An 18,927-nucleotide genomic window follows, 5' to 3' on the forward strand; every position below is an offset into this window, starting at 1 on the left:
TTTTGGGTAAATCTTTAAAAATATTCTTCTCAAGAACCATTTGGCCAGGGAAGTTGAAACTTATGTGGAAGCATCCTCAGGTACATGTAGTGTAGATTCCAAATTGTTAAAATCATGACCCCCGGGGATAGGGTGAGGCCTCAATGGGGGGTTGAAATTTTACATAGTAATATATAGGGAAAATCTTTAAAAATCTTCTTCTCAAGAACCCTTTGGCCAGGAATGTTGAAACTTATGTGGAAGCATTCTCAATTTTTTAAAAATCTTATCATGACCTTTCATGACCCCTGGGGGTACGGGTGGGGCCACAATGGGGAAGGGGTATCCATGGGAGTATTCATAGGAATTTTTTTTATGAATTTTCTTTTCCAAAACTATTTGACCTGAGAGGTTTTCTGATAGGGTACAACCACAATGGGAAAGGTGGGAACAAAATATTTACTGTAAATTTTACATATGAAAATCTTTGGAGAAAAATCTCAAAGTTAGAATATGTATCAAAAATTTAATATAAAAAACTAAATTTGTACAGATATTTCTGATTTGTTAAAGCTGTTTGGGTCAGAGTAATTGACCATAGTTGCTCAAGTGAGCGGTGTGGCCCATGGGCCTCTTGTTTATACTAAGTATAAAATATATGGGAAACATAAAATTTAAGCCAAGCAAGGGTATCCTAAGTAGGAAAGTAGGAATTTGAAGGTACTTCTTGCTGCAATAATGAAGCCTTTTCTTGGGGGGGGGGGGTACAACTCTTTTTGGATCATACAATATCATTAATTTTCCATTTTTTAATTGAAATCATACAATGTAATCAGAAACATTTTAAAATAAATGATTCTGATGTAATTATTCATAGCATAAATTTTTCCAAAATATTTAGTAAAGTCTGAGTTTACCGCAAACTTTAAAGTTTACTGACCTTGACCGATTTTATTTTGGGACAGCCAATAAGAATTTGGGAGCGGATCTTGAACTGAATATGGGAATTTTTCTTACTTCATACGTAAATAATGCAGCAAAAATAAAATACATACCTCATAAACATTTATATATCTGTTTAGTGATAACAAAAATTAATCTACTGCAGTATTAAACGTTTTCAATCAAAAGTCATTACATCACATGAGAACTGTCATGGCTGCTGAAGAAGTCAACTTGTTTTCACACTGGTGTATTTTTTCTTGTGGCGATTTAATAAAACATAAGTTTGTTTGCTACGATTAAATATAATTCCTTTCATCATTGAATAAATATTTTTACGATCTTAATCTTGTCCACCTCACAGTTTTGAGATTTACTATGCATGGATTAAATTTTACAAACGATCGATATTTAAGCAGCATTGATAGAATGAATTGTAAGGGCCGCAAGGGCTGACTTCAGACTACCTATCAAGCGTAGTTACCATGACAATCTTTACATATTTAGAAGAACAGGCTGTCCCTTCTTTATAACGTATCGAAGATCAATAACAATAATTTACATATTTCACCCACTTTTTTTTAAAGTTAAAGAAAGTTTTGGAGGTGAAGTTATAAATCTCAGCAGTGAAGGTAATATTAAACATGGCGAACAAATTCAAGTTGCAATCATTTAGACACATTTCAAATTGAAAATATCGGTTATATTGACGTTATTTAATTATTTCGATTTATTTCAAAGTTAAGAAATGAAAATAATGTAATAATTGTAATTTTTGGCTGAAAAAGAATGCCTACTTCACTAAGATGTGATTCTAGCTGGAGTTGTACCCCCTCTTTCCCCTAAAAAAAAGCATAAAAGAAAGGAAGGATAAAATAAAATCGGGTAGTTACATTAATATTGCTCCTACGATCATGAGCTTTTTGCTTCCGTTGAGATGGTCAGAGACATAAATAACATATAATAAATGTGTCTCCGAGATGGCGAATGATTACCCACGTGGCCACAATATCACATATGCATGGATAAACTCAGAAACAATAATACAAATACTTGTAAATTTTCGTTGGAAATTTGCTATATATTTTGTTCATATATATTTATGATTTCTTATTAGAAAAATTATAAAATAACAAATATGTATCTACTTAGTACAAATTACTTTCGTCATCTCTGATTTGAACACCGTGATTTAGCGTGAATGTAATGCGCACGCGCAAGATTGTAAAATCCAAAAAATCCAGATGATTTCCGGAATTTTTTGAGGAATTTTCGTTGATTATTAATTAGCGAAGTTTAATTGAGAAAAAATAAAAACAAATTGGTATTCTTCAAGTGCCAATGATGTTTAAAATATATAAAACAAAAGACAGTACTCTTCCGATTTATCGGTATTAAAGGCCAAAAATTCGAGTCTATAATTTTAATATAGTAGTATAGATAGATACATGGTTTAGATCTTTTTATTTATGTTTGTTTGTTTGTTTGTTTGTTTGTTTTTGTTTTGTTTTGTTTTTTTGCACACATATTGGCATATTGGTATGCCTGACGATCCAATAGCCATATTAGCCAAAATACATACTGATCATCGTTCGTTAGGGCGTGTCTCACCCATCCTGTCTCCCCCAAAAACATTTTGAATAATGTTCTTATCTTAATTCTTCGTTTTTATAATAATTTGTTTTTCCCTCACTTTTTTGCTTAGAAATACTTGGGGACATTTTTTAAACTAATCCCTCCACTTTTACAAAGTCCTTGATCCACCACGGAAAGGAATTTGCTGAATGGTCTGATCTGACTAACTCCAGCTCTCAAAATCTGCACACTCATAACGCTGTCCGTTTTATAACAAGAACCTGACAAAAGTACAAATTAGGTTACAAGGTATTGGTGGGTCACGGGTGGAACTTTAAACGTACCTGTCTGTCGTCAACAACAAAGTCAAAATGCGCCCTTTCAGCCTTACGCAAGCTTGTGCAGTATACTACAATGCTTGACATTACGGTGAAAACTTTGACCCATATCAGTCCAACACGTATCCGGCTGACACGGAGGCTACTAGTACAATGGACATCGGCTAACACAAAAGCTTGTTGACCGGTATTTGTCAAGAAAAAATTTCGCCGAACTACAGCTACAGTGATAATACTTATATATTCTTTAGATAACCGGTGGCTATAACAATGTTAACTGTAGATGAATTGAAGAGACTGTACGAGGTTTTTCTTTCTAAAGGAGGTAAGACATTTTTATCTCGGTGTCTCACTATTGTTTCATGTTGTGGTCCATGTATTAAATTTTGCCAATTTTTCGTCACTGCTACATGTAGCTATAAGAATAAATGTTTTCATTTACTCGTTATATAAGACACCTTGATATTGAATGCCCTGCTGCAAAACCCATTTCTATTTGAATTGATGAAATGCACACAAAACATTTTATTGCACTCATTATTAAAGCTTGAATAGGAATTACTCGCTTTTTTATGAAGTTGCAAATCACGAAGTTTTTTTTCTTGCATGACGTGCAGAGAGATACTGCTTTGCAAGCAAGTGCTCATTCTCAAAAGGTTTAAATCAACTGATTATTTTTAAACATTTTGCCCAAACAGTCAATAAAACTTGTAAACAATGGGCAAGATAAAATAAATCCCGTATCTTAATATTAGTTCTTACGAATGTTTGATTTGCTTTAATCTTTGGATATACCATATACAAAAGGAAACCGAGGTTAAATTGTTTCTTATCATTTAAAAGCAAAATCTATAAAACTGAAAAAAGTTAAAGACTTTCACGGAAACAGGTCTGGAGCTGTTAAATTTTGTTTTTATTTTGACAAAGTCCCCTCGCGCAAAACTATACCTCGGTCCTTTCTACAGAAAAAAAAATGTTAAGTCATTTTACAAAGTCAAATTGTATGTTCATTTTGTCTTATCAATGATGCATAAATAAAGAAAACAATTTCAAATATCAATCGTTAAATATTTGAATTACATGTATTTAAAATATACCGATGATTGGAAAAAAAGGGGGTCGGGGTGTTTTTGATCTTCAGAAATCTCTTACATATTGCACATGTAAATATTTATCTCTTACTTACAATTCTAATATCTGCCTGCTTCTCAATTACACGCATACATGTATCTATATCTGCAGACAAGAGAGTGGAGAAATGGCTCCTGATGGAATCCCCTGTACCAATCCTGACAATATTTACCTTATACCTACTTCTGGTCAAACAAGGACCCCGCTGGATGGAGCAGTATAAGCCACTTCAGCTTCAAGGATGGTTGGTCATCTACAACTTAGCGCTTGTTGGATTATCTCTGTACATGTTTGAAGAGGTAAGTAGTTTGATCAAATTCTCACCCCTAACCCCCCCCCCCCCTCTTTTCAGAGGTAAAAAAAATGGGCAAAGGTCATTGTGTCTGTCTGTTGACAAATCCAATTCAAAGAAAAGAAGAGTTTAATTTATTTTTCGAGAGTCACACTTTATAACAGGATACAATACCCTATGTAGAAGATCAAAATAATTTTCCAGTAAATGCCATCAAATTTTGAAGTATAATACGTCAGATCCACATTTTTGGGGTTAAAATTTAAGCTGTCAAAATTAGCAGTAATATGAGTTATCAATTTATTCTTTGATTTGAACATTCCGTTACACCGTTACTGATCTCCTTTAATTAGGTGTCATCACGTAGGGTAATTTAACTTTTGTGGCTTTAGATATAGATCACTCAACCTTTAAGATAATCTTAAGAAGACTAAATTTTATTATGCTTCATTACTTCTATTTATGATCAAGACGTGATGGCACTTTTCGTACCGTCTGTAATCAGGCTTAAGTACCCCTGACAGAGACACTCTTTCAATGTAAACATTTTTGAAGTTAGAAATTCGAGACTTTCAACCAGTCACATTTTGAAAAATCTGCTACTTGTTCATTCTTTCCTTAATCTCAAAGTCTATTCCATAAACCATATTTATTTAAAGTAAAAAAAAAAGGATGAATTCGAAGTAAAATTGAAAAAAAAAACTTTCACCGGAAACCAGTTATTTGGTATTGTATTTTTTATATTCATCTCAATGCTAAGAATACGTGTACATTATGAATCTGTATGAATTCTCAGTTTCTAGTTACTGCCATCAAGTCTTCCTACAGCCTGAAATGTCAGCCAGTCGACTACTCGGATGACCCTTTAGCACTGAGGGTAAGTACTCTCCCTATCATAATCATTTTTTTAACTGTTTATAAAAATGGTATTATTTGCATAAACAGTATGTCAACAAGTTGGTGTGTAGTATTTTTTTTAGAGTATATCAATATTTTTACATATTTATAAAGAATCAAAGGTAATATAATACAGTGTAACGGTAAGTCAGACATGATATGGATGAGTTAACAATAAGTCAGAAATGTCGATAAGAAATAACAGTAAATCCAAAAAATGTATACAAGTCAGATGTACGGTATTGCATGTTAACAATAGGTCAGAAATATTGTGCATTGGTTAACAATAAGTCAGATATATTGCATGTTAACAATAGGTCAGAAATATTGTGGATTGGTTAACAATAAGTCAGATATATTGCATGTTAACAATAAGGTCAGAAATATTGTCGGTTGGTTAACAAGAAGTCAGATATATTGTGTGTTAACGATAAGTCAGAAATAATGTGGATTGGTTAACAATAAATCAGAAATATTGTGTAGTTGTTAATTATAGGTCAGACATATTATTAATTATTATTGTTAAACAATTAGTCAGAGGTATTTAGTTTTAAAAGTGAGTGGACATATTGTGGATAAGTTAACAATCAGTCAGATATATTGTACATTTGTCAACAGTAAGTAAAGTAAATAAAAACAAGTCTGAAATATTGTGTGCTTGTTAACAAACAGTCGGACATATTGTGGATTAGTTACTTATAAGTCAGAAATAATAATATTGTGTATTTGTTAATAATAAGTCGAACATATTGTGGATTATTTACTACATGTATATTACATGAGGCAGAAATATTGTGTGTTTGTTGATAATAAGTCGAATATATTGTGGATTATTCACTTATGAGTCAGAAATACTAGTATTGTGTTTTTGTTCAGAATATAGACATTTTGAGGTTTTGTTAACAAATAAGTTGTAAAAATTATGTTTTGTTAATGTCAAACACATTGTGTATTTATCAACAATAAGTCAGAAATGCAATGCATTGTTTATTCATTAACAAGTTGTAGATAATTTTATATATTTGGGCATTATATTCCTTGTAGATGTAATTGTTGGCATTAAGTCACTAATTAAATATTTTGTAGACGACATGTATTTCAATTTATATTTGGTACTTTTCACAGATGGCCAGTGTATGTTGGTGGTATTTCTTTTCCAAAATCATAGAATTACTAGATACGGTAAGTTATTCAGTATCTATATATCCAGTCTATCATTGCTTTCCAAAGAGTCTGTCAATCACTGATGTTATTTTCATGCTTTTCACAAGTCAGATATTAGGATTCCTTTAAACTTTCCGGTCAACTTTAGTTTTTATAAGCAACAATACTTTTACTTAATATCTGATACAAAATGATATACAAACGTCAGTCAAAGTTTAATTTATTTTTAAGTAACAAAACAAACTATTCCTGCAGTTCATTAAGTCTTAACAATATTAAAAAAAATGTATGTGCAATCACAGTGTTTTTATTGTAGTTAATTAGTTATTACATATTATTTTATTTACTACATGTAAAAATATTGTTAAAAATTGATAGGTACGCCCACCCCTGTGTTACATATGTACATCTATATAATTTCTAATACGGTGTTTGATAATTATACAGGTTTTCTTTATATTACGCAAGAAGAACAACCAGATAACATTCCTACACGTATATCACCACAGCACAATGCTACTGAACTGGTGGCTAGGTGTCAAATTCATTGCAGGAGGACAGTGTAATGTATCAAATCTCTCATAATGGATGGATTCTTCTCATCTTAATATTCTTTTTTATTCCTTAAGATTTTTGTGTTTCTGAATGGTAAAATATCAGATATCCTCCTTGATTTGTTTCAAGGTCGTACGAACTTGAAGGTCGTTATTTGTTTTTGTAAAAAATATAGATGTATAGAAATTTATGTATAAGTGGTTCACCTAGCTATGTGATTTGCTATCAAATAGCGTATACTTATAGTGTCTTATAATCTTATATTTTTTCAGGAAAATAAAACACGCAAATCAAAATATGTCTTCTTGAATGCAATTATCTATTTCTAAAGTCATGAAATATTTAAAATTGTCGATGTTAATTAACAATGTACTTATTGAAGACGTTCCTTTTTTGTAGCCTTTTTCTTAGCAATGATCAACTGTTTTGTACATATATGGATGTACATGTATTACGGTCTCGCCGCCCTAGGACCGGAAGTTCAACGATATCTATGGTGGAAGAAATACATCACAAAGATGCAGTTGGTACGTTTTATTAATTAGTAAATTACCTACAGTCAATAAAACTGAGTCACAAGAAAAAAATTAAACAAAATTGACAATAATTTTGAATACTTAAATGTTTCTAGGAATAAACAATGATATTGAATTTTTGAGATAAAATATTTTGCCAACAGTATTTTTTCACAGAAATTTAAAAAAAAAAAAATACATAACAAAGCATTTTCGTCCGATATGATTTACATGTACTTGAGTATTTTTTTTTTAATTTCTTGTTATTCAGTCAAATGAATAAGTAGCACTGAATTTTCGGAGAAAGTTATTTTTTATGTGACCCTTTTCAAAGTTGGGCCTCTAATTTTTATCTAATCAACACGTATCCTATAAAAAGATAATTAATATTAAAGAAAAAAGATAGTTCAAATTAGACTCAGATTATCAAATTTTCCTATGAAAATATTATAATTGTCTCTTTTTAAAATATCGTATATTTTCCTCTTTTTTGAAACCTTTTTTCAGACGCAGTTTGTATTGGTCGTCATACACACCGGCTATAACATGATGACAGATTGCAATTTTCCACAGGGTTTCAATTACGCTGTTTTTATTTACGCATTTACATTAATTGGACTATTCTCTAACTTTTATGTAAAAGAATACTCCAAAAAGAGCAGCAAAAGCAGTTAACATTTGTGTACTTAGACATATCAAATTATTATCTATTTATAAGTAAAAGAGAACAAAGGCACGTATTTTGGTTTTTTTTTCTTTTTGTTTCTGTTTTTGTTTTTGTTTTTTTTTTTTTTGTTTTCCACTGCGTTCATGAACATTTTCCAAAAGACGCTTACCTAAACTATCGAGGTTGACACTTCCATTTTGTTTTTTATTTTTATGCAAAGTGCATTTGCTTTATCTACACTATTTCTAGCAACCTCTACAATGCAATCCGACAGCTAGACAACAAGTAATTCTTCATCGACTGCTATACTTAAGGTTCAAGTAAGGTTCCTTCCTTTCAGTTGATTGGATCTTATTTAAGGAAATAAAACACGTCTTTGGTCATATTCTAATATTCGTGTCATAGATGACCAGCCTTATTAGCCATGGGATCTTTGTGATTTATTTCTTCAAATCTTCAAACTCTTATTAACAAAATTTCGTTTTACGGGTGTGACCGGCCAACTGAGGATGCTTTCTCCTCCTAGACACCTGAACCCACCTCAGGTGTTTCGATGGAAACATGTTATGGAATTCATCTTTTTCTTTGGGAGCCTTGAAGGGACATCAAGATTCTCAAAAAGAGAAAAAGTACTTTTCATCTCCGTATTTAATAAATAAAATTTTAATTTTACTATTATTTTGATCCACATTAACGTCTGCGTTTGCTATTTCCCACGTTGCGTCAGATAAATGGCAAATCTAGAAAAATCTCTTTAAGAAAAGCACGGCTACAGTAGCTACACGTAACATCACGGCATTTTCTATAAGTGTAGAATCAGATTTGCTCAAATCATGAACCCTTGACTAGGATGAGGTCACAATATACATGTAGGGTAAGGTTTAATTAACGTTATGAGAAAAAAATCTTCACCTCAAGAAATGTAGGGCCACAATATACCGGTATATTAGTCATAGCGACAAGCAGTTATTTCATCTGGGCTGTGTCATTGCCCTTGTGGTTAGGATGGGGCTGCAGGAAGGGGTCAAAGTTTTTATTGGAATATACAGCAAAAATGTAAGAAAAAGTCCTACATGTATTAAGCACAACAGGTCTAGCTGTCTTAGTTATATTCTCTTGAAATGTACTAGAATCAAGTTTGTTCAAACGCAGTCCTTGGACCAAGGATTTATTCAGAAAATATATTGACATCTACAAGATCAAAAGCACAATTTAATAAATGTATTTCATATTTAATTTAAATATACTATCAACTGAAAATATATCTGATTTCGTGATCACAATAAAGGGGTTCCATTTATCTATTTACATATATACATATTCATTTGTCATTAACAGAATGTTGACTTATTTGAGCATTGTGGTCATGAGCCTCTTGTTTTCAATTGCAAAGTTTATTTTCCTTGTGGTTTCATCAGTTTTCAACTTTTTTTTCTGAACTTGCAACTGTTTTATATTGAATTCCTTTTCTACTGTGAATTTTGTCATTTGATCAAGAAGAACATAATTCTTCACATTAGATTTTTTTATTAAGCACTTTTATTTATACATGTATACATTAGCAACAGTATCACAGCATTTAACAACAGATAATGTATCTGATATTAATAAAAGATAATATGTATATTATATTTAGTTTATCTCTGCAAGTAAATAGTTTTGATCTGTTACTCTCATTCAAACTTAGCAAAACTAAATATAAATTCTCCTAAAAATGGCACATGATACGAACATATTTATATACATACAAAATAAAATGATCGTTCTTTAAAAATATGAGATTCTAATCTGTTTAAAAATTGAATTAAAATAATGGATATTTGTACAGATCTGGAAATATTATGAAACGTAATATCATTTAAGTTGCACATTGAATAATATATAATGACTTTATCCTTTCCCAAGTGTAATTACTATTGGTATGGAGACATGAGTACGCACACACTCTTTGGAAATTGTATTTTGATAAATATTAATCCTTTGTAAAATATTAAACCACAAAAAATGTCATGATTGAAAAGAAAAGGTTAACATGCTTTGACTTTCATACAACAAAAAAAGTCATAAGAGATCTTATAAAAGTAGAAATCAGTACTTCTGACCCCACGGATTATCAGCTGTAGGGTAGGGAGGAGAAGCTGGGTAACCATTGGATGGAGGGTAAGGTGTAGGCTGTGTCCCATTGGTTGGAGGGTAAGGTGTAGACTGGGTGTAACCGTTGATGTCTCCTCCATATGAGTATCCTCCGTTGTCGATAGGGTATGGGGATTTTTGGTTTGAATTCGCCATCTCGTAACTGGGAGGAGAATATGTTGGAAGATTTTCATGTCCACTGGATTTGTATGCACCTAAGTTCATAAATTAATGTCATATAAATGCTTCATTTGGACAATTTTATAATTTGCTATTTCTTAAAAATTAAAGATCTTACAAACGCAAAATGAGTTAATTCATTTTCTATAAAGTGTGTGTGAGTGTTTCATTCCAATGAAATTATGAGCAAAAAATGTATCTTTCATAGTTTTGCTTAATGCTAACGGTATACATAGGGTTGATCAGTTATAATGAGTTAGTAAGTCATTACTGTCATGTCAATTAGAATTTTTAAGCTTACTGGCTTTCCTGCTTTTCTTGGACTGCATGTATTTAATGATACAAAATACACCAAAAAACAGCGCAACAGCTGCAGCAAGAACTCCGAACACCACACCGACTATGTGACCAGGACTGAAACACAGGAAAGACGTATTGAAATGTGAATGATGAAAGCTAAAAGTGTCCCCTCGCTTGATGTAAGTTACACAAATCTGCTGAATTCACTGGGACAGTAAAATACTATACTCGATATTTATTTGAAAATTAAAATAAGTACACGGCTATAGTAAACGACATATACAGTGATCACGTAAAATCAAGCACCTGACACCCCCCCCCCCCCCGGGCTGGTTGAATTCTCTATCGAGTTCTGAGAAAAAGTAATGCTTTTTTTCTTTCTTCATTAAAATCAGAATCGGCTGCAAGCAATCATGGAAAAGAAACTCTTGACCGCCATATCCTTCATCTGTACATAATACATGCACTGTGGCAAATGAATTGTCTATTGAAACGTTCATCTCGTAAAATATATTAGTCTACGTGAATGTGCACTTTGTTAAAATATGTGGCTATTGCTTTTGAAAGATGACAAGTTTTGTATCGATTAAATGTAAAGGCATGGCATCTTCTGTTGACTTTACAATTATTTAAAAAAAACAACATAATTTTCAGTTACTTAGACTTGTATATCAAATTGATCAGTATGAGACTGAAAGTTTGGAAAATTGTAATAAAGAATGTAGATTATTTCTGGGTGACGGAATAACGACAAAGTTAACACTTTTTTTTAAAAACTTACTTTTCCCAGAATGTACAGCAATACTGCTTCCCTTCCTCCCCACAGCAATATCGGTAATCCTCAGACATACTCTCTTCCAGAGGACAGACAAACCGACCCTGGTACGACACGGTACCATTGGTACTCATGTTATAACTGTCATTGTAACATATCTCTGGTACTGCAGGAAAGAAAGAATTTTGTGAATTTTTCTTTTCGGAAGCTTCTTCATAAAATATACGTCTACTATTTACACTTGTAAAAACTATTGTGTTGTCCAACATGAAGCAAAACGTTAACTGTTCATTCTGGCTTGATATTGAAGGTAAATGTCGAAGTGTGTTCAACATGTATATCCAGACTAATTTAAGTTATACAAATTTTCATGAAAACCTGTACTTACATGTGCCATCAGATCGATATCTGGCTCTCATGCGATACCTGGTAGCTCCATACACTGTTCCAAGCAGCAAGGCGGAGCGAATACTACTAGAGCTGGAGAGACGGTTACCGCTAAAGGCAGAGCGGTAACTTCTAGAGGAAGAACTTCTGGATGAGCCTCTGTAACTACCCCTGGCTCCTCCTCCTCGTCCTCTGGCACTTGTCAACGAAATTACTGGAGGAAAATTAATATCAAAAATTATATCCATTTTCATTAAATTAAAAACATTTAGAAGAAATAATCTACATATATCGACTTCACAGCAAAGCATGCATGTATATCGAGTTGAGTTGACGGCGTAATAAGGTAGCAAAATTGTTCTTAAAGTTTATATATATAATCCACTTATCCATCTGAATTGAGAAATGATTAATTTGTATATTATGCTCTGTAGATTGTAAAAACATGTCTCCCCTACTCAACTGACTGAAACAAAATGACTCGAAAGTTTTTGGGGGTTTTTTTTATCTTCAAAAAGCTCCTTATTTTGTAAACTTATAAAAACACATTTAAGATGTTACGCACGGTGTTGGTACATGTTGACGTTACGTCAAAGTCACGCATTATAATGTTGTTTTATGATATTTTACGTTATTTATTGTGCACATTAAATATTTATTTTTTTTTACTTTAAAATTTATCAAAAGAAAATAACAGGCTACAATCAGTAATGTCAATGTTAGATTTAAAGAGAATATTTTGACTTTTAAATTCTAGTAAGGGATTGACAGTTCACAGGATCTCAAAATATCCTCGTGCATATCTTCAGAAAGCGAAATTTTTACAGTATCGACACCCTGCGTAATAAAATCGGGATTTTTAACATGCGGTAAAAATCTGTGTTAGAGAGACGACGCCTTTATTTCGGCTTTATTGATTGCATGGTGTTTTGTACACGTGTTTTACATGTAAATCAATGAGGATATCTGTAATATTTGATATTATTTCATCTTGAGGGGAAAAAAACTTCCACTTAACCTTTACGTTTAAATCTACGGTCAGGAGAGGGCAAACAAAATGTAATATATTTAAAGATGATCAGAGTAGAAGTATTGAATAAGAAAGTCGTTCTCTTATGTAAACCGGCAAATTAGGAGATTTGTACTATGTTTGTGTGTACATACACCTAAATGTACAAGATATCGAATAAGGCAATTGTTTTTTCACAAAACCCATAAACTTTTCTGGTTTAAAAAGATAATTTACGATCAAAATCAACAAAACTTGCTTTGACATAAACCTTTGGGTAATTGCTTTGGATAAGGATATGAAAAATTTAAACAAGAACAAGTATTGCATGATATATATATATATATATATATATATATATATATATATATATATATATATATATATATATATATATATATATATATATATACATGTATATATATATATCAATTTGCCCTTAGGGGGTCTGCAAAGATGCTCATATGAAAGCTCAACAATGACCTTAACTTTTGGAATATGACCCAGGGTCAAAGTCATGGATCTTCATGAAGATGAATTAATCATTGATTTCATTGATTTTCAATATCATAAAATAATACATGTATTGTCCTTCTAGAAATTAACCTTGTTCAGGGACATACAACAATTAGCAAATCTTTTGAAAGAAGTAATATTTTACAGATAGACAAGAATATAATGTGACAGAAGATATCTGGTATGCTTAATTTAGGGACAACTGATACTTCTGAATAGATGTAGTATTATTTCACAGTCTGACTAAAGCCAGCCTCTACTATTTCACTTCGTTCGTAGGAACGAAGTGAAATAGTAGGGGGTGGCTTTAGTCAGACTGTATTATTTCAGAGCTGAGAACTTATACGTCGAACATGCAGTCACGTGATCAGTTAAACCAGTGCTAAATGACCTTGTTCAGACATTGTCAAAACATCCTCATCCCGATATCTAAAAGAGGATGGATTTAAAAGAAAGTGAATGATTTCAAGTATATCACTTTAAATTTCTATATGCTACAAATGATGAGAGAAATAAAAGAAACAACTACGTTTGGATCCTCAGATTTCCGGAAAAGGATAACAAGCCTTCCCCAAGATACATGTAGATAATTGCTTACGTTATAATTTCGTGTAAATTAGTTGAATCTGATTCGTCGAGAAACATTTGTTAAAAAAAACCTATTATAGCTGATACTTCAACATTATATGCTGATTCTTCAACATTATATGATGATACTTTGCCAATATATGCTGATACTTTAACATTATATGATGATACTTCACTATATTGCAGGTTGTTCGACGTATCCACGCCTTTTCTCAGCTAAACAGGTCTCTTTGGCCAGATTTTTAAGATTCAAGTGGATATAGAGTTTTCGACCGTTGTTCACATTTATCATTTCACAGAAAACTAACGTTGTATCTTAAAATATGTATGTGTAATGCGAAAATCTTTATAGGATGCTTTGAACAGTGCATTTGTATTAATTCTTTTGATAAAAGTTTAGCAGATCCTTGAACGTAATGTTATGAATAAAAGTATAAAGTTTGTCTATTTGAAAAAAGTTGGTAATTTTAAGCAGTCTATAGAACAGTGGCAGATATATGTGTGAAAGAGGTGCCCCCACCCCCCACCCCCCAAAAAAAAAAGTGAAGAAAAAAGTAAGAGGATGAAAGAAAGAAAAATTTTAGAAAACTTTTATATTTTTGATATTCGATATTCAATATAGAAAACCTGAATCTTGAGAAAGCCTTTGCTCTTATATACTCATTTTTACTACAAGTATTTTGAGTTTATGTTGTCATTAATATCACTCCCCCCCCCCCCCCCATCTTGAAATCCTGTATACGCCACTGGAATGTTTTCACTGGCTTACAAGTTAGATAATTATATGTATTATTGCAAAAAATTAATAAATACAAGTAAATACATGTATCTTAATATGATTTCTTAGATGAACTGCATGAGGTATAATTTAATTGAAATTTAAGAATTTTTTGTGAAATATTATATTAGTGGTTTGGATGTTTAATTTTTTTTTAGTTTATAATTATTTAAAAAAAAATGGGGGGGGGGGGGTTGGTTGGCAAGATTACAACTACATTAAATATTCACAAAGTTCTAACTAACTTCGTAAGCTCAGTCTCGGTGATTTTACAGTTTTCCAGAATGATTGCTTGCATGGCATTGGATGTATTGACCAGCTTAAATAGTCCAGTTAAAAATGCAATGGCAGCTAGATTCTGGAAAAGGTTTTTAGTCATTAGTAGCCTAAATTACTATGTAGATGTCATAACAATGAAATCTCTGAACAACAATCCCCTTCCTTCCAATTTGAAAATTACATATAAAAGTGCAGAGCTATCAAGAACTTAAGTGCTGAAGCGTGGTTCTGAGGCCGGAACGACCATGCAATATGTGTGTTGGGGGGGGGGGGGAGGGCTATCATGTTATGGAAATTAATAATCTGTCCTTGAAAATAAATCAGTATGTCCTCCACTGGGATGACTTTGGCGTGATGGTAGCCCCACACGGCCACCCTTCTCCCCAAAGAAATAGAATTGTCGAGTTTGGATAGACTTTTTTGTTCAGTGTATGTGAAAACAAATAATCTGTACCTGGTCGATCTAGAAAATGAATAATCTATCATTCACGTAGTGACATGAAAATAAATAATCTGACTCAGAAAAAAAATTGCACCCTAAACGAATCAAATGTGTATCCCCTAAAGTGTATTTTTCTGTTTTGATGTCCTGTACCATCATTGATTAAAAAAAACAGCCAAGTTTTATTACCATGAAGAGTTCCTGAACTTCCAAAATATCTTAAAATTTTCCCGCGGTACGCGCGCTTTTTGCAAGTCTATCTTTGTTCAGTTCACTCTTTTATTATATATTTACTCTCTACCCCTTTCCAAATAAGTGCCCCCTCTCCCCTTTCGTCCCATCAATTTGCCAATACATGTACGTATATATACACCAATACATGTACATATTTATACTAAAACTATGCAATTGAAAACATTTTTTTTAGATTTTCTCTCTTGTCAAAGAATGAGGATCCCGATGTTTAACTTATTTTTTAAAGCACCGTATAGTAAAGTATCAGGATATAATGTTAAGCATATAATGTTGAAGTATCCGCATATAATGTTGAAGTATCAGCATATAAAGACAAACTATCAGCATATAATGACAAAGTATCAGCATATAATGTTGAAGTATCAGCATATAATGACAAACTATCAGCATATAATGACAAAGTATCAGCATATAATGTTGAAGTATCAGCATATAATGTTAAAGTATTAGCATATAATTAAAGTATCAGCATACATGTATAATGTTGAAGTTTCAGCATATAAAGACAAACTATCAGCATATAATGACAAAGTATCAGCATATAATGTTGAAGTATCAGCATATAATGTTAAAGTATCAGCAAATAATGATAAAGTATCAGCATATAATATTGAAATATCAGCATATAATGACAAAGTATCAGCATATAATGTCAAAGTATCAGTATATAATGACAAAGTATCAGCATATAATGTTGAAGTATCAGCATATAATGAATGTTCTCCACATAAGGCAGCTGAGGCGTTCCATAGAAAATAATCGAATTCACCTTTTTTATGACAAGAACTCGGCAGTAACATGACAGTATGTTTATATATTGAAAAGCAGAAACCGAAGAATGCTGAAGATTTTCAAAATGACTATGTAACAATTTAAATGCTTTCTTGCCAAGCACCTAGCTGCTTATAAATATGTAAATTAATAAAACTATCTCCTAGATAAACAAGTTGAACACTTTCATGCATTGCATAATTTTCCATATGTGATAAAAAAATTCATCGATTCATGATTTCATGTTTGTTTTATAACTCAGATCATATTTTGAACATGAATTACCCTACTAACACTTTCGCGACACCCTCTTCCTGGGAACATGTATATACATTCTCATACTGTAAAATTGTACATGAATATCGTATTATCATGTTAAGCTAGTCATCACGAATATGGAAATGTCGGGTATTCTCTGACGATCACTACTCACTGACATATCACAATCTAAAAATCACGATTTTACTTACCTATTGCAAGAACAATTATAAAAGTCCACCATTTCATTGTTGGTGTGTTGTTATTTTTCTATGATCGAGGACACGATAATGATATAAGTATCCAAGTTATTTCAAAATCACTTTCTTATCTACTGCCTCTTACACACCCGACTGCTTACCTCGCAGTTGTCTGTAAACTGCCCTACTTTTAAACTGGATCTGCTTGGTTGGTCAGTATTTTAAAATACATGATAAAACAACCGTGACTGTGTCATTTGTAGACTATAAGTTCCTGTTTTAAAAAGCACAAGGGTCATATAAACAAGAATAGATATGGGTTACCCCATATCCAAGATATTCGACTTTTAATTTATTCGAATTTTCATTGTGCTCAGATGATTTCTAATTTAAAAAAAAAAAACTATTTACTGATAAAACGTCAGAGATACTCAAGCTGTAGAAAGTCAACTATACAATGGCCATAAATAACCTAAAATGACATAATATTTAGGCTACTGGGTTTCAACATCTTTTGTTGAATAAAATATGCATGTACTAAGGAAACTGCATGTACATACATGTATATAACGTTACATGCGATTAGTGACTTTTATTATCACAACGTTGCAGATGCCTATAGAAAAAGTTTTAATTTCACATAGAACATAGACTAAATATAATTAACCGTATAATTTTAAAGATGTATTTAACAGCTCACTCATTTTCAGGAATATTTAATCCAAATAGCATGTTACAGGCCTGTAGCAACGTTTTCAAAGTGAAAGGGGGGGGGGGGGGCTCCGAAAAAATCCCGCATACTATGGGCCTGTGCTACATGTGTACCATCTAACTTTCCAATGTTAGAATCTTCTGTAAAAATTCGAAACAAGTCCAAGCAAAGATCAAAGATAGCCCAATTTTTATAAATAGCAAAACTATAGATCTATCAAGGATAGATTTTAATTTATTTTTTAATTTTGTGCTATTAAAGTACTTTAACTCAAAGTATAGGCAGATGTTAAAGATGGGTCAACAAGAGTAATCAATGAACTCGTCTAGAGATGCATTGACGGCCTTTGTTAAACGCAAAGGAAAGCGCGAGATCGGTTGCGGCTGTGGAGCATCACTCCTTCGTCATAGAATAAAATCCGACATTTAACACTTTATATAGATTTTGAATATAGAGACGTTTTGAAGATAAACTTCATTTTTGTTTCTAGAAATGTTTTTATTTACAAAAATAGTATATTTTCGTGTTTTTAAACTGAGTAGATCAATGACCTAGCATCGTTTTAGGTAACTCAGCCCCTTTAGCCCAGTCTAGGGCTTGAGTAAAAAAACCTGCACTTGTTATGAAACTGGTGTATAGTTCTTCTTCATGTCCGTAGCAAATACTGATACCCAGTCTACATGATCTAAGCGTCACTAGCGAACGATGCACATACCTGTGCTTGCAAGACCAAATAGACTAGATTTACACACGTGCGAAGATCCTTTCAGACGAGCTCGGCAAATCACGTTGCTTTGCCGAGAAGTTACGATTGCAGGTGTTTAACAACATAATAACCATTCCGTTATTTAAAAAAGAGAAAAAACCACACACACACACACAGTTAATGATTAATATTCTCACTCAAAAGAAAATATACGGCAATTAACGAACAATAATCATGACAGTTATATAATTGGTGAAAAGATTTATCACTATCAATCGAAGGATGACCTATATATTTTCGTGAAAAAGACTGAGGAGGCAGCGAGCGTAGGAATATGAAAACTTTTTATTTCCTTTTCTTGGGAAAAGTGATTTTCTTAAAATCTTTTTACGTTAATTTTGTTTTCTTTAACGTATTAAATATACATCATTATTCTTAACATTTGTTGTAATGTTGTATCTACTGATCATGAATGGAACTATTTTCTTCGGAGCAATTGTGTGAAGAGTACCTGACTTTAGTAATATATCTTGAATAGATAATATGCACTGATCGAATATATTAAAAAGGAAGACAAATATTT

At 32.1% G+C, this 18,927-nt stretch overlaps 2 protein-coding genes across 2 annotated transcripts; one reads left to right on the plus strand and one right to left on the minus strand.

Annotated features, from left to right (window-relative positions):
• The first annotated feature begins 2,954 nt into the window (after nucleotides 1–2,954).
• On the plus strand, nucleotides 2,955–8,105 carry LOC133184650 (elongation of very long chain fatty acids protein 4-like). The gene is made up of 7 exons (XM_061319735.1): nucleotides 2,955–3,159; nucleotides 4,077–4,264; nucleotides 5,054–5,134; nucleotides 6,280–6,336; nucleotides 6,766–6,880; nucleotides 7,273–7,400; nucleotides 7,896–8,105. The coding sequence occupies exons 1-7, from the start codon at nucleotides 3,105–3,107 to the stop codon at nucleotides 8,061–8,063; spliced, it is 792 nt and encodes a 263-aa protein (XP_061175719.1). The 5' UTR covers nucleotides 2,955–3,104; the 3' UTR covers nucleotides 8,064–8,105.
• Nucleotides 8,106–9,573: 1,468 nt separating this feature from the next.
• Nucleotides 9,574–17,091, minus strand: LOC133184651 (uncharacterized). The gene is made up of 5 exons (XM_061319737.1): nucleotides 16,939–17,091; nucleotides 11,832–12,044; nucleotides 11,450–11,609; nucleotides 10,670–10,782; nucleotides 9,574–10,403 (listed from the first exon to the last, which is right to left on the minus strand). The coding sequence occupies exons 1-5, from the start codon at nucleotides 16,973–16,975 to the stop codon at nucleotides 10,144–10,146; spliced, it is 783 nt and encodes a 260-aa protein (XP_061175721.1). The 5' UTR covers nucleotides 16,976–17,091; the 3' UTR covers nucleotides 9,574–10,143.
• Nucleotides 17,092–18,927: the final 1,836 nt, after the last annotated feature.

This window comes from Saccostrea echinata, unplaced genomic scaffold (assembly GCF_033153115.1).
Source record: "Saccostrea echinata isolate AGI-Se365-2 ecotype Australia unplaced genomic scaffold, CSIRO_AGI_Sech_v1 ptg000010l, whole genome shotgun sequence".
In the NCBI taxonomy this organism is placed as follows: domain Eukaryota; kingdom Metazoa; phylum Mollusca; class Bivalvia; order Ostreida; family Ostreidae; genus Saccostrea; species Saccostrea echinata.